Source organism: Gorilla gorilla, chromosome 5 (assembly GCF_029281585.2).
Source record: "Gorilla gorilla gorilla isolate KB3781 chromosome 5, NHGRI_mGorGor1-v2.1_pri, whole genome shotgun sequence".
Lineage (NCBI taxonomy): Eukaryota > Metazoa > Chordata > Mammalia > Primates > Hominidae > Gorilla > Gorilla gorilla.
Genome location: NC_073229.2, coordinates 194,422,128 through 194,445,446, shown reverse-complemented (window position 1 = coordinate 194,445,446; position 23,319 = coordinate 194,422,128). Strand labels below are relative to the sequence as shown.

General features: G+C 55.8%; 1 protein-coding gene across 1 annotated transcript; it reads right to left on the bottom strand.

Annotated features, from left to right (window-relative positions):
* Window positions 1–16,913: 16,913 nt before the first annotated feature.
* Window positions 16,914–21,860, bottom strand: LOC129534388 (uncharacterized). The gene is made up of 2 exons (XM_055391231.2): window positions 18,211–21,860; window positions 16,914–17,362 (listed from the first exon to the last, which is right to left on the bottom strand). Exon 1 carries the CDS (start codon window positions 21,601–21,603, stop codon window positions 20,698–20,700), a length of 906 nt encoding a protein of 301 aa, XP_055247206.1. The 5' UTR covers window positions 21,604–21,860; the 3' UTR covers window positions 16,914–17,362; window positions 18,211–20,697.
* Window positions 21,861–23,319: the final 1,459 nt, after the last annotated feature.

Below are 23,319 nucleotides of genomic sequence, written 5' to 3'. Positions count from 1 at the left end.
TCGGGCTCTGACCAGCTGGCCTGTGGCTGCCGGCCTGGGAACCAGAGTTGTGCATGGCTGCCTGAGACGGCAATGGCCTCGACTTGGAGTGTCTGGCCAGTGGCACGTCAGAGCCCGTGGGATTTAAAATGTCCTGGGCTCAGTCTCCCTGGTGGGAGCCCAGCCTTGGGGGGTCTGCAGGGCCCAGGTGATGCTGGGAGCCCGGACCCTTCGCTTCCTGTCTTCCCAGCAGCACCCCCAGCGCGTTCCAGGTCGTACAGGCGCTGAGATGGGTGTGAGTGCGTCTCCTGCTGCCTCTGTGGCCCATGTGTGGCGCTGGAGTTCTGGAAGTCCTTAGAGTCCCAGGGGGCCCCTTCCCTGCCTCAGGCCCAAGTTCTGCACCATTCAGGCCTATGGTGTCTGCACAGGAGAGGGTGGGCGCCCACGCAGACAGGAGGCCCTGTGGGGGCTATGGGAACGGGCAGCTTCTCCCGGAGGACGTGTGGTCGTAAAGCCCATCGTGGCTCCCGGGGATGAAGGGGCAGGTGACTCACAAGGGCCCCTTGGGGAACCCTGTGTCTACTCTAGGCCTGCTGCGATGGAGGTGGCATCTGTGCGCCCCACCCCACAGCGGTGTCTGGCTTTCCTTTGGCTGACCATCCCCGAGCCCTGCCCCCTTCTGTGGAAGTCAATTTGGCTGAAGGTGTGGGGAGGTCCGCGTGCACCCGCCCCGCAGGGCGCAGCCTCCCTGGTTCAGAACAACTGCCTCCCACCCGAGTGGATGCCAGGCTTTCTATAGGAACATCCGTGGAAAGATTTTTCTTCTGAAATCTTACCCAGGTTCTTAACAGTTGGGACCAATTTAGCCCCAGCTTTATCACGGCCTATAAATTGGCTTCTCATTCTTTGGGTTTAAGATTCCATCCCAAGCATATAATTACTTCCCCAAACACGCTTTTATGCTCCTAAGTGACCAGACATCATGTCCCTAATCCTTTATCTTGATTAGAAATGGATCCCATATTTTAGCGGGTTGTCAGCCAGCCCCTCGCCCTCTGGACCCGCTGTCTGAAGTTGGCAGTGTGGTCGTAAGCCCATTCAGTCCCGAAATAGCTGACCACCGCTCACTGCATTTTCCATCTCAGCAGGACCGTGTGCGGCTGCAAAGCTGAGCTGTCGTCTTGCCTGTGGCTTCCGAAATGCAGCCCTGGGCCCTGTGATCGCTGCATTTTCTCTGCGCGGCTTTGAGGGACGGAGTGTGCTGACCCACAGAAGAAAGGCAAACAGCAGAAACTGACACTGTGGTGGCCACTGGACGTGGCCTCGGTCGGCTGCAGAGAGATAATTTATTTCCACAGCGACCCTCAGGAGGCACAGGCCTCGGCCAGACCCATTTTTAGAAAGGAACATGAGATCAGAAAGGCTTGTGTATTGTTTTAAAACAAACCCTGCATCTACTGCTCACCTAGTCCTCTGTGAGGCAGGTGACACCTCCTCTTGAAGAGAATCGGGGCATCCCGCAACTACCCCACTCTTCCCACTGCGTGTGCAGGGCAGAGCAGGACACACCTGCAGGGGCCAGGGGACGAGCGCTGGGTTCCGTAGAATGGTCCTGGGTTCTGTAGAGGGGTCCTGGGTTCTGTGGAGGGGTCCTGGGTTCTGTGGAGGGGTCCTGGGTCCTGTAGAGGGGTCCTGGGTTCTATAGAGGGGTCCTGGGTTCTGTAGAGGGGCGCTGGGTTCTATGGAGGGGTCCCTGGGTTCTGTGGAGGGGCCCCTGGGTTCTGTGGAGGGGCCCTGGGTTCTGTGGAGGGGTCCTGGGTTCCGTGGAGGGGTCCTGGGTTCCGTGGAGGGGTCCCGGGTTCCGTGGAGGGGTCCCGGGTTCTGTGGAGGGGTCCCGGGTTCTGTGGAGGGGTCCCGGGTTCTGTGGAGGGGCCCTGGGTTCTATAGAGGGGTCCTGGGTTCTGTAGAGGGGTCCTGGGTTCTGTAGAGGGGTCCTGGGTTCTGTAGAGGGGTCCTGGGTTCTATGGAGGGGTCCCTGGGTTCTGTGGAAGGGTCCTGGGTTCTGTGGAAGGGTCCCGGGTTCTGTGGAGGGGTCCTGGGTTCTGTAGAGGGGTCCTGGGTTCTGTAGAGGGGCCCTGGGTTCTATGGAGGGGTCCCTGGGTTCTGTGGAAGGGTCCTGGGTTCTATGGAAGGGTCCCGGGTTCTGTGGAGGGGTCATGGGTTCTGTGGAGGGGTCCCGGGTTCTGTGGAGGGGTCCCGGGTTCTGTGGAGGGGTCCCGGGTTCTGTAGAGGGGCCCTGGGTTCTATGGAGGGGTCCCGGGTTCTGTAGAGGGGTCCCGGGTTCTATAGAGGGGTCCTGGGTTCTGTAGAGGGGTCCTGGGTTCTGTAGAGGGGCCCTGGGTTCTATGGAGGGGTCCCTGGGTTCTGTGGAAGGGTCCTGGGTTCTATGGAAGGGTCCCGGGTTCTGTGGAGGGGTCCCGGGTTCTGTGGAGGGGTCCCGGGTTCTGTGGAGGGGTCCCGGGTTCTATGGAGGGGTCCCGGGTTCTGTGGAGGGGTCCGGGTTCTGTGGAGGGGCCCGGGTTCTATGGAGGGGTCCCGGGTTCTGTAGAGGGGTCCCGGGTTCTGTGGAAGGGTACCGGGTTCTGTGGAGGGGTCCCGGGTTCTGTGGAGGGGTCCCGGGTTCTGTAGAGGGGTCCCGGGTTCTGTGGAGGGGTCCCGGGTTCTGTGGAGGGGTCCCGGGTTCTGTGGAGGGGTCCCGGGTTCTGTGGGGGGGTCCCGGGTTCTGTGGGGGGGCCCCGGGTTCTGTGGGGGGGTCCCGGGTTCTGTGGAGGGGTCCCGGGTTCTGTGGAGGGGTTCTGGGTTCTGTGGAGGGGTCCCGGGTTCTGTGGAGGGGTCCCGGGTTCTGTGGAGGGGTCCCGGGTTCTGTGGAGGGGTCCCTGGGTTCTATGGAGGGGTCCCGGGTTCTGTGGAGGGGTCCCTGGGTTCTGTGGAGGGGTCCCGGTTTCTGTGGAGGGGCCCTGACTCAGGGCCTGCCCAGGGGCATGGGCTTTTCTGGCCAATACTGCGAGGCCTGGGGCTGACAGCAGAAGAGCACGACCATGGAGGGAGGAGGCCGGGGCTGTGAGGACCCAGGAGGGCGAGGAGCTAGGCATGCCATGCTGGAAGGCCTGTGTGCACCAGGGTCTTCCCGGCAGGGCTGGAGAAGACCCTCCTGGAAGGAACAGGAGGCGAGTGCAGCACCAGATGCAATGACCCGTCTTATCCATCACTACCTGGCCTGCAGGCCTGGGCTGGGAGGAGGGAGAGCAGGCAGGCCTGGGCTGGGAGGAGGGAGAGCACACAGGCCTGGGCTGGGAGGAGGGAGAGGGGTGTGCAGCTTTGCCTGCTGGCTTCCATGTCTGCAGTGAGCCCAAGGGCCAGGATGGTGTGGGGGAGACGCCCCCTCCAGCCAGTACCCTTGGGGCCCTGGCCCCCACTGGCTTGTCTAGTGGGAAAGGACCTTCCCATGCACCCTGACTGGGCTTGTCAGGACACCTTTGTGCCTCCTGCAGATGGAGATGAGGGTGCAGTCGAAGCGCCCGGTGCCTGTGAGTGAGGACCCTCCCGAGCCCCTTGCTCTCCTCCGGGGACACAGGGGCACCTCTGACTGCAGGCGCAAGGAGGAAGGTTGCTGTGGTCCTGGCGGCCCCTGCCGGTTTCCCAGCCTTGCTCTTTCCGCGGTTGCTTGTGGATTGGAGTCAACCTGGGCGCCCACCTACTGGAGTCCACTGGGGTGGGCGTGGGTGGAGGGGGCCTTCTGCAGAGCTAGTGGGGTGTTGTGGGGGCCGGTGTGCGGGTGCTCGGTGCAGGCCACCACGTGACAGGCGTGTCCGGCTCATGCAGGTGGGACTGGGGGAGTCATGGTTGTGAGGTAGCGATCGCCTCAAAGGCCTGACTTTCTGGGAATGGTATTTTTTTGTCAGATGTGAGCCTCTTACTAACAGCACACGCCTCCTTCCCTCTCCCCCGCAGCCCCCATTGCCACAGACGAGGTGATAGAGGGCAGTCTTCAGCTTGGGGTTCACTGGGAGGCTCCCCCTCTGTGTGGAGATGGCTCTCTCTGAAGTTCTGCAGGAGTGGGCTGGCCGCCAAACTCTCAGCACCTGCTGGCAGGGCTGCTGACTCATGCTGTAATGGGGACATTGATGTGTGAGGAATTTATGCAGCCGGGCGGCAGCCCTTCACTTTTCTAACGGTGAAGCACTTCACAGAGAAAACACAACGGGATCAAATCACAATTAGAGTCAGTCCCAGCTCCTGCAGGGCAGCCGCAGCCTGGCGGGCGGGCGAGCACAGGGCCTCCAGCCAGCCGGCGGGTGGAGGGTGGGAGGGCAGGGCCAGAGCTCACCCCATAACCTGGCGTACTGGGGTGCAGGGAACAGCACGGACAGCCTTGGGCCGAACAACCACCCCACGTTTGATCTGGCAGAGGAACGTCCCTCTTGGTACGGCTCATCCTGAGCATCTGCGACTGGTTGCACGGTGTTGCTTCAGCTCAGGGCGCCCTGGAATCAGCTGCACCTTGTCGACCTCACAGCAGTCCCCAGCTCCAGATCCTCCAGGCAGGGACCTGGGACGGTGCAGGGCGGGGCTGAGGCTCTCTGGCAGTTGAGGCACTGGCCGGGGCCTCACCCGGTGGCTCTCCCGCTCCAGCCTCCAGATCCCTGCCTGGCCTTAGAGAACAAAGGTAATTTGTAAAGAGATCAATAGGAAATGCTGATCAGACAGTCACAATGCGCCTTTGCCTGAGGACTTGAATTCCTGCTTCAAGAATCTGTGGCTTCCGCTGCTCAATGCTGGGGACAGACGTCAGGGGACTGTGGACGTCATCGGCCGAGTGACTATTTCCTTATGACCAGCCTCTCTCCGAGCTGATTTTCCTGTTCTGTGCTCTCTCAGCCAAGCTGTTTGAGGTTTGGCTCCGGAAACTAGGCCAACAATGGAATTGAAAGACAATCCCACCAAAGAGAAAACCAGCAGGGTGGGCGACGCCTGGGCTCCAAGAACCGGTGGGGAGCTCCATTTCCCTCAGATGGAGCGTTTCCTAACCCCGGGGCAACCTTCCCGAGACATGGCAGGCTTGCCTGACCCAAATAGCCCCTTATTCTTGGCTGCACTTGTGACCACCGGGCAGAGCTCCTCGGAGGTGTGGACAAAGGAGGCCTTGGCGAGAACAGGGTTCGGTGGCCGGTGGGTGGAGAAGTCGGTGCTGGCTGCGCCGTGGAGCCCGTGGATCAACATTTGCTGAGGACCTCAGTGCAGAAAGTCGTGGTCGCACTTCCTTCCGGGTCTGCTGAGCTGCCACTCACGGCGGGAGAGTTGGGACGTCCTGGAATTCTGGAAAGGCTCCTACTCTGAAGGAGTTCAAGGTTTTCCTGTCCGGTCTGACATCCCCAGACGTTTGCCCTGCTAGGGCTGGAGAAATGTGAAGGAACAATTTGAGGGACAATCTGGCTTTTTTTTTTTTTTTTTAACAGTTCTTTTCTAAACACCTCAGAATAAATGAAACAAAGTCCTATTTATCACTAGAGATGAAGACACATCCCTGATTTACGTTGCCACGTGGGGAGAAGTGCTTTGTTTCTACTCAGCAGAAGGAGACAGGGGCAGGCGGGAGGAGCTGTCTCAGGAACACCAGCCTGGGTTTCCCACCCTCCCTGCTGTGGCTCTCAGCTGATCCGAGGCTGGCTCAGGAGAGGAGGGAAGCATGCCTGAGACTGCTCTGTCTTTCTGCTCCAGCAACAGAGAGCCAAAGAAAAGACACGAGGCCCAAAGTATCACCTTCTAAATCACCTCCCTCAGCTACTCTCCCAGGATTTCCAAATACCCAGGTTCCCCTCGGGAGCTGCCTGGAGCTGCCTCTGCCGCCTGCTCCTCTAGGCGTCCGTGATGAGCCCAGGGCTTCCCCCTCAGGAACCAAACCGAACTGACTGTCTTGGTTTTCTCCTTATTCTCCATGAATCCTCTGCACATTTTAACCTTCCAGGCAGCAGCTATGAATCCGTTCCCAGAGCCAGGCTAGACAATACAACACCCATTTCCCAGCTGCTTGCAGCTCTTGCATTAGCTGGGAAGCAGCTTTACCTTAAGGGAATTTATCACCCTTAGAATTTTTTTGTTTTTAAGAAAAATATACATTTTTTCTTTCCTTTTAAAAAAGCCTTCAGGCTCTTGCTAACTTCACAACTGGAGCCCTATCAGAAAAAGGCAAGTTGTCAAATGGCAAATATGAAGTCCATGTTGTTGAATCGTGAGCGCCAGGGGAGAATAGAGGGGGCTGTGGAGCTGGCTCGGGGTCAGAGCCCTGCGGAGACGCCAGAGCTGGGCGGGCCTGAGACCTCCGCCTGCAGTCAGCAAGGCCCCCTTGGCTGATGGACCTGAGAATTTCTGTGTTACTTCTTTTTATTTCTGCATGCTTCACGTCACAGAATTTTCGAAAAGTGGCAATAGAACCAAATGATAAAAGCAATTCTAGGATAGAGCGTCTTGCTTTCATATGAACGGCATACCATCTAAGACGGTTCAACACTTCCTAATTCCTGTCCACCATCTTCAGGGTTCCTTGGAGTGGTGGCCCCTTGGTGACTTCAGCTGGCACAGTGATTTGATCGTGTCCTCACAGCTCATGTGTTGGAAATTTAATCCCCAAAGCAACGGTGTTGGGATGTGGAACCTTGAGTAGGTTCTGAGGCAGCAGTGCCCAGCAGTGCCCGCCCCAGGTGCCCCGTCATGATCCCTGGGTCCCCAGCCCCACCTGCCCATCTCTCTCCAGCTCCGGCTTCACTGTGTACTGGGGATTGTGGAGATGATGTCACGGAACTTTCTGGGATTCTCCCGTGAATTGCCAGAGGCAGCACCTGGATCACTGTGTACACTGATTGCAGAGTTTGCGGCTCCTCCAGCAGCTGCTGCCAAGGCCGCCCTCCACCCACACTCACCCACAGGAGGGGCCTGAGGACTCAGGGAGGGATTCCTCCTCCCCATAAGCCACTGGGAAGTGAGTGAGGCTCTGTCTGCATTGCAGGTAGTGGAGGGGCGGCTGGTAGCAGGCTTGTTGGCAGGAGGTGAGCCTCTGTCTACACTGTAGGCAGTGGAGAGGTGGCAGGCAGCAGGCTTGTTGGTGGGGGGTGAGGCTCTGTCTACACTGTAGGCAGTGGAGGGGTGGCAGGCAGCAGGCTTGTTGGGGAGGGTGAAGCTCTGTCTACACTGTAGGCAGTGGAGGGGCAGCAGGCAGCAGGCTGGTGGGGTAGGTAAGTCTCTGTCTACACTGCAGGCAGTGCAGGGGCGGCAGGCAGCAGGCTTGTTGGTGGGGGGTGAGCCTCTGTCTACACTGTAGGCAGTGGAGGGGTGGCAGGCAGCAGGCTTGTGGGAGGGTGAGCCTCTGTCTACATTGCAGGCAGTGGAGGGGCAGCAGGCAGCAGGCTGGTGGGGTAGGTAAGTCCCTGTCTACACTGCAGGCAGTGGAGGGGCAGCAGGCAGCAGGCTTGTTGGGGAGGGTGAAGCTCTGTCTGCACTGCAGGCAGTGGAGGGGCAGCAGGTAGCAGGCTTGGCGGTGAATGAGCCTCTGTCTACACTGCAGGCAGTGGAGGGACAGCGGGCAGCAGACTTTTTGGGAGGGGTGAAGCTCTATCTACACAGCAGTCACTGGAGGGGTGGTGGGCAGCTGGCTTGTCAGGTAGGTGAGGCTCTGTCTACACAGAAGGCTTGTGGTGGGGGGTGAGGCTCTGTCTACACTGCAGGCAGTGGAGGGGCGGCAGGCAGCAGGCTTGTTGGGGGGTGAGGCTCTGTGTACACTGCAGGCAGTGAAGGGGCAGCAGGCTTGTGGGGTGGGTGTTGTCCCATGCCCTGCCCTCACCCTCCGAGGCCTTTTTCTTGCGTGAAGCATGAAGGGCGACTTTGCGGCTGGAGCCTGGTCCCGCTTCTTCCCATGAGTGTTTTGTTTTCCCTCCTGCATGGTTTTTAAATGAAAGATGAGTAGACACGAGCAGGCAGCAGCTTCCTGAGCTCAGTCTGCATTCCTGTTGGTCTTGGTGGGGACAGTGGCTCTTCACGCCTCCCCCACCTAATGCTCACCTGGTGTGTCCACTGCCTCAAGACCACGTGGGGGACTGCAGGTGACAGAATGGCCCCCTCGCTGTCTGTCGCAAATGCATAGGGACTGTGCACAGGTGCTCTCTGCCTGGAAAGAAGCGGCCGTTGGGCAGCTCAGGAGAGACTCGCACCACGGCGGGGCGGCCTCCTACCTCAACTCACCCGGCGAAGATGTCCCTCTGTTTGTGTAGACAAACACACTCCTACTACATCTCAGCTGCTTAAAAAAATACTTAGGTAGTTCTACTTCTGACTTATTATATGCAGATACTTGGGAAATTAAAAAAAATCTGAGCCTCAAATTGGTTAGGAATTTACAGGAGAGATTTCAGGCAGGTATGCTATGGTCGTCTGTGTGAAGTATAACCAAGCCTGGCATTGCCTGTGAGATCCATCGGTGGAGGCAGATGGGCACTGCGGCGTCAGGAAAGGGAATCCTGGCTGGGTTGCAGCACGGGCTCCAGCTGGCTGGGCCTGGGGTACGTGTTGGTAGAAGGCAGAAGGAGTTGGTGGGAGCCACAAAATGGTAAAAAAGAAACAGGAGAAGCTGTCTCAGTGGGGAAGGAGGTCGAAGTGTGGGTCAGTGGGCTGGCACAGAAGAGAGTGTCACGGGGCGCCCACATCCTGTGCTGGCCCAGACAGGCAGCTAAAGAGGGGTCTGCGGAGGAGAGGAGAACCCGCCCACACCTCAAAGCGGCCACCAGGGCTGAAGGCTCAGGGACAGGATGGGGAGGAGGAGGGATGGGACTTCCGGCAGAGCTGTCCTGCTGGCTGGAGAGACGCCGGCAGAGCCAGCAAGCGCCAACCAAACACTGAAGGGTGGATTTAGGGCCCAACCAGCGGAGAGCAGCAGTCTCTGGGCACCGTCGGGGCAAGACCTGGGACCTGGAGGGGTGTAAAAACTAGAGGCATGTCCAGGGCTGAGCTCAGGGGGTAAATGGAAGCGAAAGCTTGGTTCTCTGAATGAGAACTTCGGAAATTTCACACCTGGTCACAACTGGGGCTTGAATCTGCTCAGGAGGAAGCGTCCGCTCCCCACACACAACAGCAGCCCCACGCGAGCTGTGGGAGAGGCACACAGAGACCTGTGCCCTGCCCTTCATTTTATACTTAAGTGGAAACACAATACTGATCGGATCCTTCAGTTTTAGTCAAAGCTGGAGCGATGATACGTTGCTGCCAACACTAGAAACATAGCTCATGTGGGCTGTCAGCTGAATCAGAGTCCGGCGTTGGCTTAGCCCAGCACAGGAATGGCCTTGCCAGGGGCTCCCTGTGCTGGGATCGGCAGTGACCTTGGGTGTGACCTCCTGGTGTGTTTTTCTCTATTTGCAGCCGTGCGCACGCTGGCTGGGAGACCACGGCGCTGACCTGATGGCTGGGTCTTTCCTGCTGCCTGAGCTGCTGTGGAGAACATTTCTCAACAGCGTCACCGCTCCTGCCTGGCCATCGAGACACTGCCCTTGTTGGGACCAAGGTCTCCCTATGTCCGTCCTGGCTGTACCTGCGGGACCCCTGGCTCCGCCTGGTGTTGGCTGCTGCCTTGCTCACCCGCTGATGCTCACATGTCCATGTTGGCTGGTGGCTTCTTGATGCTGCAAGCTTAGTGAACACACAGGAATCCTGCTCCTAGGGCCGGCACCCCCTCCGTGGCTTCTTCCTTGGCCTCACTGTAAAGCAAGCTGGCAGCAGAGTCAGGGCTCTGGGACATCTGAGAAATCTTGGGCACCAAGCGATCCCCCGGCCTCCCCTTCTCTCCTGTTTCCTCCTCTCTCAGGCTGTGCTTGGCATTTGGGAACCACGTGGCACCGTTGGCTCCTCCCTCCTGCTGCGGTCATGCCAGGATGCTGCTGCCTGGCCCTCATCTGTCCGGATCGGTGCCGCCTCCTTTTCTTCCCCGGGAGAGAAACTGGAGTCCCAGTTCTGAGGCCTTGCTGCCTGTCATTCGCCCTCCTGTGCCGACACCTGCCCCTGTTGTCCTGTTGGGACCTTAACATTCTGCAGCCAACCTTTGGACTAAGTGTGTGCAGAGTCTCCATGCCGCGTCTTGCCCCTGAAGACTGGCCCTGCCTCCACAGGCCTGGCTGCCCTCTGGGTTGGTGTCCAGGGAGTGGGTGTCGAGCTCTCCCCCAGCTGCCACAGCCCAGACCTTCCTGACATTGCTGCTTGGAGCAGAGGCCTGGGCGCGACCCCTCTGTCTTGGCAGAGGGGGTGACTCTCACTTCGTGTTTGTCAGGGAAGAGGTGAAGTGTTGAGAATCTGGTCCTTGGAGTGGGCACGTCTTTGGGGAGCAGCAGGGCCTGCTTCAGATTGTGTTTCCTAAATAAAACAATGGGTCTCCAGTGACTTCTCCTGTGCTCCCGATTGTTTTTGAGGCTGTTGCACTTTTAAAGAGCAGTGTGTCCACCCCACCATTCCTGTGGGCCCACTGTGGGGACAGCTGCTGAACCTTCCAGGACACACCTACACACCTCATCCCACCTACACACCTCACCCTCCGCGGTGTGCTTATCGCCACTGCACCCACGCTTGTGGCTGCAAGGAAGTCCCTGGCTGACGTGAGTCCTCCTCCCACACACTGGGGCCCATGGCTTTGGTGTCTAGAAAAGAATGACAATAAGGTCAGTACAGGGCAGGCTGGTCAGACCACCTTGATGAAAAAAAAGACAAGATGGGGCTTTCATCACAAAAATGAGCACCACCCTTAGACTGTGCCCGTTTTCTTTCCTGAGAGAGTCACGCACTTTTGTGTTATCAGACCCAATGTAGGAGTGGCAATAATGTGGATCAAAAATGTTACTGACAGAGTCTACAGCACAGGCAGGGAGGGTGGGCTGCAAAAAACAACACAGAAACAAAGAACAAAAGGGAACCTGCAGCGAAAATGGGGAGGGTCCCAGTGAGCTCCAAATGCTTCCACAGGGACCAGGAGTTCAAAAGGAGAGTTCTGGTCTCCCCTCTTCTCCCTGCTCTCTCCTTCCTCCCCAGCTCCACTTGGTGACCTGGGCAAGCAGAGGGAAGGGCTGCAGAGCGCCTGCTGGGGCAGCTACGGCCCTCAGGACACAGCAGAAGGTTTACCTTGAAAAGGCCCAGGGGGGACAATGTTACAAAGCCTGATAAATGTGCTGCACTTTGCTCGCAAACCCAAAGTCACCAGGGTGCACGCTTTAGCTTCATTAATTGAATAAACTATACAGAAATTACTGCCATAAACATTTAAAAGCACCCCAGAAACTGCTGTTCAAGAAGTTTACCTACACAAATTAAGTCCTTGAGCATATGATGCAAAATATTTACCTAATTACAAGGGCTAGAGTCAAAATGTTTAGTCACTAGTAAGTCTTGGCTACAGTTAATCAGAATGAGTCATGAGTTCAGTAGAACGGGCATGAACCATCAGAACAGGAACCAAACATAAGAACGGGAACCAAACATCAGAATGGGCACCAACCATCAGAACAGGGGGTACCAACCATCAGAACAGAAACCAACCATCAGAACAGGAACCAACCATCAGAACAGGAACCAACCATCAGAACAGGAACCAACCATCAGAACGGACACCAACCATCAGAATGGAAACCAACCATCAGAACAGGACACCAACCATCAGAACGGAAACCAACCATCAGAACAGGAACCAACCATCAGAACAGGAGCCAACCATCAGAACAGGATACCAACCATCAGAACAGGAACCAACCATCAGAACAGGAATCAACCATCAGAACAGGAGCCAACCATCAGAACAGGATACCAACCATCAGAACAGGAACCAACCATCAGAACAGGAATCAACCATCAGAACAGGACACCAATCCCCATCAGGACAGGAGCCAACCATCAGAACAGGAACCAACCATCAGAACAGGAACCAACCATCAGAACAGGAATCAACCATCAGAACAGGACACCAATCCCCATCAGAACAGGAGCCAACCATCAGAACAGGAACCAACCATCAGAACAGGACACCACTCCCCATCAGAACAGGAACCAACCATCAGAACAGGAACCAACCATCAGAACAGGGGGCACCAACCATCAGAACAGGACACCAACCATCAGAACAGGAGCCAACCATCAGAACAGGAACCAACCATCAGAACAGGAATCAACCATCAGAACAGGACACCAATCCCCATCAGAACAGGAGCCAACCATCAGAACAGGACACCAACCATCAGAACAGGACACCAATCCCCATCATCAGAACAGGACACCAATCCCCATCAGAACAGGAACCAACCATCAGAACAGGGGGCACCAACCATCAGAACAGGAACCAACCATCAGAACAGGAACCAACCATCAGAACAGGAATCAACCATCAGAACAGGACACCAATCCCCATCAGAACAGGAGCCAACCATCAGAACAGGAACCAACCATCAGAACAGGGGGCACCAACCATCAGAACAGGAACCAACCATCAGAACAGGAACCAACCATCAGTAGTGTGTACCAACCATCAGAACAGGAACCAAACATGAGAACAGAAACCAACCATCAGAACAGGACACCAATCCCCATCAGAACAGGCACCAATCATCAGAATGGGAACCAACCATTGTAATGGGCATCAAGCATCAGAATAGGAACCAAACATCAGAACAGGGCACCAAGCATTAGAATGGGCACCAATGATCAGAACAGGAACCAACTATCAGAACAGGAACCAACCATAAGAACCAGCACCAACCATCAGAACAGGCACCAAGCTTCAGAATGGACACTAACCTACCTGAAGAGGGTGCCAGCAAAAGAAATGGATTGGCCATCAACAACTTGTGTAGCTGAACATCAACCCTGACTTATTTTCAAAGTTTGTAAGCAGAGTTTTGCTTTTGCTTTCCTTTTTAACATTATATTTTGTACATTTTTCTTTATAACAATATTAAGGGTTTTTGAAGTATATTTGCATTTACCTCCCGTATGAGGCCATCCTAGCATTGCTATAAAGAAATACCTGAGACTGTGTGATTTAAAAATAAAATGATTTAATTGGCTCACAAGTCTTCACATTTTACAGGAAGCATGATGCTAGCATCTGCTTGGCTTCTGGGGAGCCCTCAGGAAGCTTCCAATCATGACCGAAGGTGAAGGGGGCAGGTCATATGGCCAGAGCAGGAGCAAGAGAGAGTGGAGTGGGGGGCACACACTTTTAAACAACCAGATCTCATGAGAACTCCTATCAGGAAGACCAACCAGCATGAGGGATCCGCCCCCATGACCTGAACACCTCCGGCCAGGCCCCACCTCCAGCATTGGGGATTACAATTCAGCATGAGATTTGGGTGGGGACAAATGTCAAAACTACATCATCTTCTTAAAAAGTTTTAAAACCAGCAGCCCTCTGTCCCTTCCCCTCGCAGCCCCAGTTCTGCACCCCAGAGGTAGGTAACCTTTAAGAATAATGTGCTGTTTATACATTTTCCACAGTAAATGCCTGTTTGCACGTTCAAATGTTGGTGACTTAACTCTTGCAGGAGCAGGAGCCTTCCCCGTCCTCACTGAAGGCGCACCGTGGCTCTGGGTGCACCAGGCTCATGGGGCTCTCACAGCTGAGCCACGGAAGGAACTGTCATTACGTCTTTGCACAACCTTTAGCTTGTTCCTGGACTACTAATCGAGTCAGTTTCATTTCCTAGATCTCTCTGCACTGACCAGTGCATTTTTGCAAATGCTTCCGCAGGTCTGTGGAAGGCCTGGCGGGGATTCTGTGGCTCGGCGAGCTCCCGTCTGCATTCCCCCTCGCTGCCCCTGAGGTCCCCTGAGCCCCCGACCACCCCGGGCAAGGCTGTTTACCGAATTCCACAGCTGCTCTTTCTCAAGTTATCCGTTCTTTCTGCCGGAGTACATCCTCCAGTATTTTCCTAAGGAGAATTGTATGGGAGGAATATTTTTTGAGTCCTTGTGTGTTGAAAAATATCTTTATTTTGGCCTCAGACTTCATTAGTAGTTTTCTTGGTATAAACCTCTTGATGGAAATAATTTTTTTCTCATAACTTTCAGGTGATCTTTTGTAGGCATTTACTATGGCTGTTTATAAGAGCAATGCTATTTTTTTAAATAAACTTTTTATTTGGGAATAATTTCAGGTTTTTAGAAAAGTCACAAAGATAGTTTGGGGTTCCCTCACAGCCCCACTCAGACGCCCTGTGTTCAGCAGTGAGCATGGTCAGGACATCCCGGGACCTGCACCCCAGGACCCACCCAGGGGCCTCGGTGCCTCATCCCTCCTCAGGCTCCCCTTGGCTGTGGCAATTTCTGTCTTTTGTTTTTGTGTTTGGTTTTTCATGAGTTTGACACTTTTGAGGGGTACTGGCTGAGTATTTTGTAGAATGTTTTGAATTTGCATTTGTCTGATGTTTTTTCAGGGTTACCCCAGGGTTATGAGTTTTAGGGAGATCCTGGGGACGGGGGGAGGTGGTACACTCTGGCATCACCCACGGCACGTGCTGCCACCGGGGAGGCTGACCCTGATTTCCACCCTTCCTGGGTTTAGGGTCAGGGCTGTTTTAACTCCAGTTCTTTTAGATGTGATCTAGCCATTTTTCCTTCTCTGGAGAATATGATTTTGACTCCCAGTATTCTGAATGTTCACAGTGATAAGGAAATTAAACTCCTAAGTACCATTCTCATTTTTTTTTTAATCACTATCTATTGATACAACCTATGGAATGGGAGAAAGTATTTTTGAACCATTTATCTGATCAGGAGTTAATATCTAAGATATATGAAGAATTCATACAATTCAATAGCAAAAACAAATAACTTGCCTGAAAAAACTGAGCAAAAAATCTGAATAGATGTTTCTCAAAAGTAGACATATAAATGGCCAACAGATATATTTAAAAAGATTCACCATCAATAATTATCAGAGAAATGCAAGTCAAAACTGCAATGAGATATTGCCTCTCACCTGTTAGGCTGGCTGTCTTTAGAAAGACAAAAGTGAGTGCTTGTGAGGGTGTGGGGAGGGAACCCTGCACACGGCGGGGATGTCAATTGGTGCAGCCATTGTGGAAACAGTCTGGTGCTTCCTCAAAAACCTAAAAATACCCAGCCATGCGATGCAGCAATCCCACTTCTGGGTGAACATTCAAGGGAAATAAAATCAGTGTCTTGAAGAGACACCTGCCCCCTTGTTCTCCACAGCCCTCTTCACAACAGCCAAGTACAGGACCAAACTAAGTGTTCGTCAGTGGGTGAACGGAGCAAATGCGGATCATACACACCGTGGAACACGATTCAGCTTCAACAAGGAAAATCCTGCCATTTGCAACAATGTGGATGGATGTCCTGTTACGTGAAATGAGCCAGAAACAAGGACAAATACCTCGTGATCTCACATGTGGAATCCAAGACAGTCGCCCTCGTAGAAGCAGAGTGGAAAAGAAATTACCAGGGGGCCAGCGGGATGAGGAATTGGAAGATGCTGGTTAAAGAGCACAAAATTTCAGTCAGGTATGGCGAATGGATTCTGGAGCTCTATTGTATGATGTGTGGACTCTAGTTAATAATAATGTATTGTGCACAGTCCTGTTGCTCAACGACGGGGATATGTTCCGAGAAATGCATCCTTAGGCCATTTCATCATTGTGCGAACATCACGGAGAGACGTGCACATAGCCGGTGTAGCCCAACATACACCTAGGCTAGGGGTAGAATTCTATTGCTCCTGTATAGCAGGTTACTGTGCTGAATAATGCAGGCAACTGTATCGCAATGGTGTTTGAGTATCTAAACATAGAAAAAAGGTATAGTAGAAATAATGCAATTATAAAAGACAAAGCATAGTCGCCCCGTGCAGGGCATTTGCCATGCATGGAGCTTTCGGGACTAGAAGCTGCTCCGGTGAGTCCATGGGTGAGTGGAGAGTGAGTGGGAAGGCCAGGACATGACCATACACTGCTGTAGGCTTTATACACACTGCACACGCAGGCTGCTCTAGTGGGTCCATGAGTGAGTGAGGAGTGAGTGGGAAGGCCAGGACATGACCGTACACTGCTGTAGGCTTTATACACACTGCACACGCAGGCTGCTCTGGTGAGACCATGAGTGAGTGGGGAGTGAGTGGGAAGACCAGGACATGACCGTATACGGCTGTGGGCTTTATACACACTGCACATGCTGGCTGCTCTAGTGAGTCCATGAGTGAGTGGAGAGTGAGTGGGAAGACCAGGACATAACCGTATACTGCCGTAGGCTTTATACACACTGCACACGCAGGCTGCTCCGGTGAGTCCATGAGTGAGTGGGGAGTGAGTGGGAAGACCAGGACATGACCGTACACTGCCGTGGGCTTTATACACACTGCACACGCAGGCTGCTCTAGTGAGTCCATGAGCGAGTGGAGAGTGAGTGGGAAGCCAGGACATGACTGTATACTGCTGTAGGCTTTATACACACTGCACACGCAGGCTGCTCCGGTGAGTCCATGAGTGAGTGGGGAGTGAGTGGGAAGACCAGGACATGACCGTGTTACTGTGGGCTTTATATACACTGCACACGCAGGCTGCTCTAGTGAGTCCATGAGTGAGTGGGGAGTGAGTGGGAAGACCAGGACATGACCGTACACTGCCGTGGGCTTTATACACACTGCACACGCAGGCTGCTCCGGTGAGTCCATGAGTGAGTGGGGAGTGAGTGGGAAGACCAGGACATGACCGTATACTGCCATGGGCTTTATACACACTGCACACGCAGGCTGCTCTAGTGAGTCGATGAGTGAGTGGCGAGTGAGTGGGAAGGCCAGGACATGACTGTATACTGCTGTAGGCTTTATACACACTGCACGTGGAGGCTGCACCAAATTTATTTAAAAATTTCTTGCTTTAGTGACAGATTAACCTTAGTGTACTGTAACTTTTTTACTTTACAGACTTTTATATTTTGACTTTTAGATTACTTTGTAATAATACTCAGCTTAAAGCACACATTATACAGCTATACAAAATTATTTTCTTTATATCCTTTTTATATTTTTAATTTAAACAAATGTTTAGCCTATTACACTTTTTTGTTAAAAATGAAGACACAAACAGACATTGGCCTAGGCCTGCACTGGGTCAGGATCATCAAGATCACCGTCTTCCCCTCCATACCTTGTTCCAGTGGCAGGTCTTCAGCATGATGAATGCACAGAGCTGTCACCTCCTGTGATCACGAGGCCTTCTTCTGGACGACACCTGCAGGACCTGCCTGAGGCTGCTTCACTGTCAACTTTTGTTTGTAGAAAAAGTACCCTCTAAAATAATAATACGAATATAGTATAGTAAATACATAATCAGTAACATAGTTGCTTAATATCATTACCAGTTATGCACCATTATTACCAGTTATGTACCATATATGATTCCGTGTGCAAGACTTTCATACGGCTGGCAGTGCAGCGGGTCTGTTTACACCAGTGTTGCCGCAAGCACGGAGCGACGCGTTGTGCTGTGACGTAATCATGGCTGTGATGTCACCAGATGATAGGAATGTTTCGGCTCGATTGGAGTCTTACGGGACCACAGTCATATATGTGGTCTGACTGAAAACTCATTATGTGGGGTGTGACTGAACTTAAACCTTGCTGAGAGTAGACTGTAAATGTTCTCACCACACACACATGTACATGAGGTGGCGGATGTGTTGATAAGCTTGATATAGTCAGTCTCCATAGATAAATTTTTATTTGTCAATTAAAAAATAAACATCAAAATCACTATCTTTGATAGTGACGTAGAGTACCTGTGCACGTGATGTTTTTCTGCAAGAGTATTACCTCAGGCTTAGCACACCCGAGCTGGGAGTCCACACACCCAGGGCTGTAGAATCTCAACAAGGATCAAAGTGTGTGCAGCTATGGAAGTGCCAGAAGGCCGCAGGCTCGGGACATTTAAACACGCAGCGTAAAGAGCTGCTCAGGGTTAGCAAGAGGCTCGCAGAATGGCTTAAGTGAGGGAGTCAGAAATAGGTTGGGTCTGCCCAGGCTTCTGGGAGGAGGGTCAGGGGCCCTGGCCTGGAGCTGGAAGAGGGTGCAAGACACACACAGGGTGCAGCCAGGGCACCGCCGCTCACTGCGCGCTCACGGGCACTGCCACTTCTCACCTCTAAAGGGCACTGCCGTTCTCCGAGCGCTCAAGGGCGCTGCCGTTCTCCACGTGCTCAAGGGCACTGCCGTTCTCCAGGTGCTCACGGGCACTGCCGTTCTCCACGTACTAAAGGGCACAGCCGTTCTCCAGGTGCTCACGGGCACTGCCGTTCTTCATGTACTAAAGGGCACTGCCGTTCTCCATGTACTAAAGGGCACTGCCGTTCTCCATGTACTAAAGGGCACCGCCGTTCTCCAGGTGCTCACGGGCACTGCCGTTCTCCAGGTGCTCACGGGCACTGCCGTTCTCCACGTACTAAAGGGCACTGCCGTTCTCCACGTGCTCACGGGCACTGCCGTTCTCCACGTACTAAAGGGCACTGCCGTTCTCCACGTACTAAAGGGCACCGCCGTTCTCCACGTGCTCACGGGCACTGCCGTTCTCCATGTACTAAAGGGCACTGCCGTTCTCCATGTACTAAAGGGCACCGCTGTTCTCCAGGTGCTCACGGGCACCGCCGTTCTCCACGTACTAAAGGGCACCGCCGTTCTCCAGGTGCTCACGGGCACCGCCGTTCTCCACGTACTAAAGGGCACCGCCGTTCTCCAGGTGCTCACCGGCACCGCCGTTCTCCATGTACTAAAGGGCACCGCCGTTCTCCAGGTGCTCACGGGCACCGCCATTCTCCACGTACTAAAGGCACTGCAGTTCGCTGCATGCTCAAGGGCACTGCTGCTCTCCACCCGTTCAAGGTCACCGCGGCTCTCCACGGCTCAACGGCACCACCGGTCTCCACGTGCAGCCAGGGCACCACCACTCTCCATCTGCTCAAGGGCACCTTGGCTCTCCACCCGCTCAAGGTCACCGCTGCTCTCCACACTCAAGGTCACTGTCGCTCTCCGTGGCTCAAGGGGATTGGAGGCTGCAGTCACTGTTTTGTCTCTACTGATGGCCAGGCAGACACACGGAAAAGTGAAGCAGCTTTTTATGGATGGACAGGACCCCGAGGGCACGCAGCACCTGCAACCCCGTGGGCCTGCACCTGGTGGCCCTCTGAATGCTTGTGCCGCTGTTTGTGGGGCCACGGCAGGCACTCAGGACAGCCACCGTTGGTCCTTCTTCTCTCTCCGGGGCAAGGCCAAGGCCCCCCCGATCCTGGGGCCCTGGAGCACCTGGAGCACCGTGCAGTGTGAGCTTTGTCTCTGAGAAGGGGCCGGCATAACTCTTGCAGGATCAGCTCAGCCCCTGCCGGGGAATCCCAGGAGGAGCCTGTGAAGGGGCTTCCCACCTGTTCCTTCCCGCCTGTTCCTCCCAGTCCTGGCTCCCCACTGTGAAGCGAGAGCCTCTGAGGCTGCGGGGCTCCAGGCTCCCCCTCCCCACCCCCAATTTCACAGTGAATGGATTTCCTAGGTCATAAGATCCCCCTTAAGTCCCAACCCTGGCAGGGAACTGAGGGCCAGGGCCAGGCCGGGCGAGGCCTGGTAAGACGGCGCCGGGCAGCTCTTAAGGCTCACAAGTTCTCTTTCCTCATCCTACACGTTTCTTCACGCCCCGCCTTTTCTGAGTTAGTTTGAATTTCAAAACAAAATAAAACTAATAAACACAAAACACCACCCCCTCAACCCGACCCCCCAAAAAGGTGCTCCCTGGAGCAGGCGTCTGCCCTGGGCCCCGGCCTCTGCAGCGCCCGGTCTGGTCCCTGGGGCTCCGACCTCATTCCAAAAAGAGTCCGGGTCTGAGATCCTGTTTATGGCGCCTCGGGGCCTTTCATCTGGAGGAAACACTCTGCTGGCTCGTTCCAAAATAGCTACTGCAGGGACGGGCTGTATTTTTAGGACACAGGAAGGGCTCGGGACCGGCCTGTGCGTTTTTCATGGCCTGCGAGTTTGCTATTGCTTCTCAGAAACGGGCCTGAAGCTGAGGGGCAGGGGGAGCGAACGCGCCCGCCTGGAGTAAAAGGCTGCCAGAGGGCAGCTCGGCAGGTGGGCCTGGCCTTGTCTCGCCGGCGTCGCTCTCACCAGGCTGGGATGAATGATTCCCGCGCCATCCTGTTATCTCCCTCCCACAGTCCTGGGCGTTTGCGATACGATTCGGCAAAACTGCAAAACAGCCCGAGACACTTGAGGAGAATCCGACATGAAGGAGCGTGTTCTAAAGGACTCAGATGAGAGCCACAACTCAACGCTCCTCCCGCCCAGGACTTGCGAAACTCAGCATCGTTCCGCGTGGGAGGACTCGGGGCTGGAAGGGCCGTGCAGGGCGGCGGCGGCCGCAGGGCCGGAGCGCCCCGAGAACCACGCGCCAGGATCCCCAGGTCCTTCGGGCCTCAGCGCGCGGAGGTCGGGGGACGTGGCTGGAGCCCCGACGCCCGGACCACGGGAAGGACTTGCGCTTTCTCAGCGTCCCGAGCCACCGGAATCCCGGCCTCGGCAAGGGCCAGGATCTCGCGGGCTCCGGTGCGCTGGGGCTTGGCCGCGGGTGTGGGTCGCCAGGTCCCGCACTGTTATCTCTCCGTTTCTTCCGTCGCAGGCGAGTCGTCGTCAGCGTCCCTGTGCGCAATGGCCCGGGCTGGCGACCCGGTGCTGCTGGCACGGAGGCCCCCGGGGTCTCGTGGCGTCCGTTTCTGACCCCGTAGGTGGCGAGGCCGTGGATCCGGTGTCTCGCGGGCGCAGCCCCTGCAATGCTGACGCCGCTGGTCCGGGGGCCACGCGTTGAGTAGCAGGTGGAGGACGGTGCTGACGATCCGCCGCGCCGCAATCAAGTGGGAGAAAAGTCCGCGGGGAGGGCGCGGTCTGAGGAGCCGGTGGCAGGAGACGAAGCGCCGACCAGCCCAGAGTGTCCAGGGTGTCGGTGCCGGCTCTGTGCCCAGCCCTGCGCGGCACTGGAGGGGGAGCCGTGAGCACTCAGGCGAGGTCCCCGCTCTTGGGAAGGTGCTCACCAGCTCTTCCCACGCACACGAAGTAGGGGACCAAGGCCTGCCGCAGGCGGGCCCCGCACACGCAGCAACAGGGGACTCACGAGAGGAGGAAGAGCCCGGGGTGGCTGGGCTCCCGGAGAAGGCTCTGTGGAGGGGACGGACTCTGAATTGGGCCTTTAGAGAAGCAAAGGGTGGACGGACGGGGTAGGGGGCCGGCCATCTGGGTGGCGTCCCAGAGAGAAGCCAGCGTGCCGGGGGCTCCACACGCCCCGAGGGCAAAGCGAGCAGGGCGCTGGCCAGGCCCGGGCGGAGGCTCCACTCAGACGTCCCCAGGCCCGGGCGAGCTGGGGCCGTGTGAGCCTCTTCCCCTCCCAGTGCACCTGTGAGGCTGGCAGCCACCTTTGCCTTTCCGGCCCGCAGCTGGTGTTGCTGCCCCTCCCTCGGGGCTGTTATCCGCTGTCTTCTGTCCTCCCGCAGAGTCACCATTATCATCAACTCAGAGGTGTCTGGGGACACCGTGGGCCCGGTTCCCACATAGCCTGCCCGCGTAGCCTGCGTGGTGACGGCCTCCGTGGGGGCGCACACTGGGCTCTCTCCAGCCCAGCAGCTCTCTGCACTTCCAGGGACAGGCGCCCTTGGCGGTGTCTGGGCTTCGGCGTGCTGTGGCCTCTGCTAGTGGGAGCGGGAGGGGCCGCGATGGGAAGAGGCAGGCAGGGATCTGAGGGCACAGATGTGTGCGGTGGAGACTCGGGTCAGAAAGGCCGGCTCCGGCAGGAAGGGGAGGAGCTGGCAGAGTGTGGGGCTCCTCTCATCCTCCTCCAAAGACCAAGAAGGAAGACGCAGCTTGCACTGCAATCTTCACCTTGTCTTGAGGGAAAGGTGTCTCCAGCAAACGGAGGAAAAAAGCTTCCCGCAATTTCAGGGGTCAGCAACGGCCCTAGGGTGAAACCTGGCCATGGCCGTTTCTGTAAATGAAGTTTCACTGGACGCTGCCCGCTCCCTCCCCTCCGACCTGTCTGCCCAGGAAGCCTGAGGCACACGCTATCTGGCTTTTTACAGAACAAGTTTGCAGATCCTAGATCTAGATAAAGAGGAAAGCAAAGGGTCGGATGTGTGGAACGTGTAGCATTTATGACGGAAGTACTTACGGTGCCCATGGGCATGTGAGTTTTATTAGCCTTTGTTTCATGCACATTGGTGCGGAGGAAGACGGCAGCTGTGGTGCGCACTGCTTGTTTCTAGGTGGGAAGCCATCATTTCTAAGGTAGAAACGTTTCTGAAATGAGAGAATTCCAAGTTCCAGCTGGCCAGTGCTGACCCTTGTCAGCACTGTGTGGGATGTGGAGGTAGAGTCTGCAGCTCTACGAAGCTCCGCAGTGACTGAGAGGTGGCAGGAAATTCACAGGGCATTTTGGAAACCGCTGGCCTAGAGTAGCTTCCACTGCTCACCCAGCAATGGTCTCCGGGTGTGTGGTTTGTGTTCTGGAACTTTCTACATCTATGGGAGCCATATGAGGCTGTGCGCCACTCCTTCGAGGTCTGGTGAGGGAGAGGGTGTGTCTGTGTGGTCATGGCTGCACCCTATGGGGCAAGCTGACTTGAGAGGTGGCCTCGGGTAGGGTGGGCTGTGGAATTGGAGATGCCACGGTTCCCTCTGCTGGGACCCCTTGCTTGGCACTACCAGGGAAGTGCGGCTCTCAGATCTGCAGCTGCTGGAGGAGAGGTCTGGTCCCATGACCCGAGTCACGCTTGGTAGCCTGGGGCGTCCCACGTCACACAGCAGCCCTGGGCAGGGCAAAAGCCCCACCCCGCGGATTTCTCCCGCCCCAGGGGCGTCCCATGTCACACAGCAGCCCTGGGCAGGGCAAAAGCCCCACCCCGCGGATTTCTCCCACCCCAGGGGCGTCCCATGTCACACAGCAGCCCTGGGCAGGGCAAAAGCCCCACCCCGTGGATTTCTCCCGCCCCAGGGGCGTCCCACGTCACACAGCAGCCCTGGGCAGGGCAAAAGCCCCACCCCGTGGATTTCTCCCGCCCCAGGGGCGTCCCACGTCACACAGCAGCCCTGGGCAGGGCAAAAGCCCCACCCCGTGGATTTCTCCCGCCCCAGGGGTGTCCCATGTCACACAGCAGCCCTGGGCAGGGCAAAAGCCCCACCCCGTGGATTTCTCCCGCCCCAGGGGCGTCCCATGTCACACAGCAGCCCTG

Coding starts and splice junctions, on each gene's coding strand:
- LOC129534388 (XM_055391231.2), bottom strand. CDS start 21,603: ATGATAATGGTGACTCTGCGGGAGGACAGAAGACAGCGGATAACAGCC.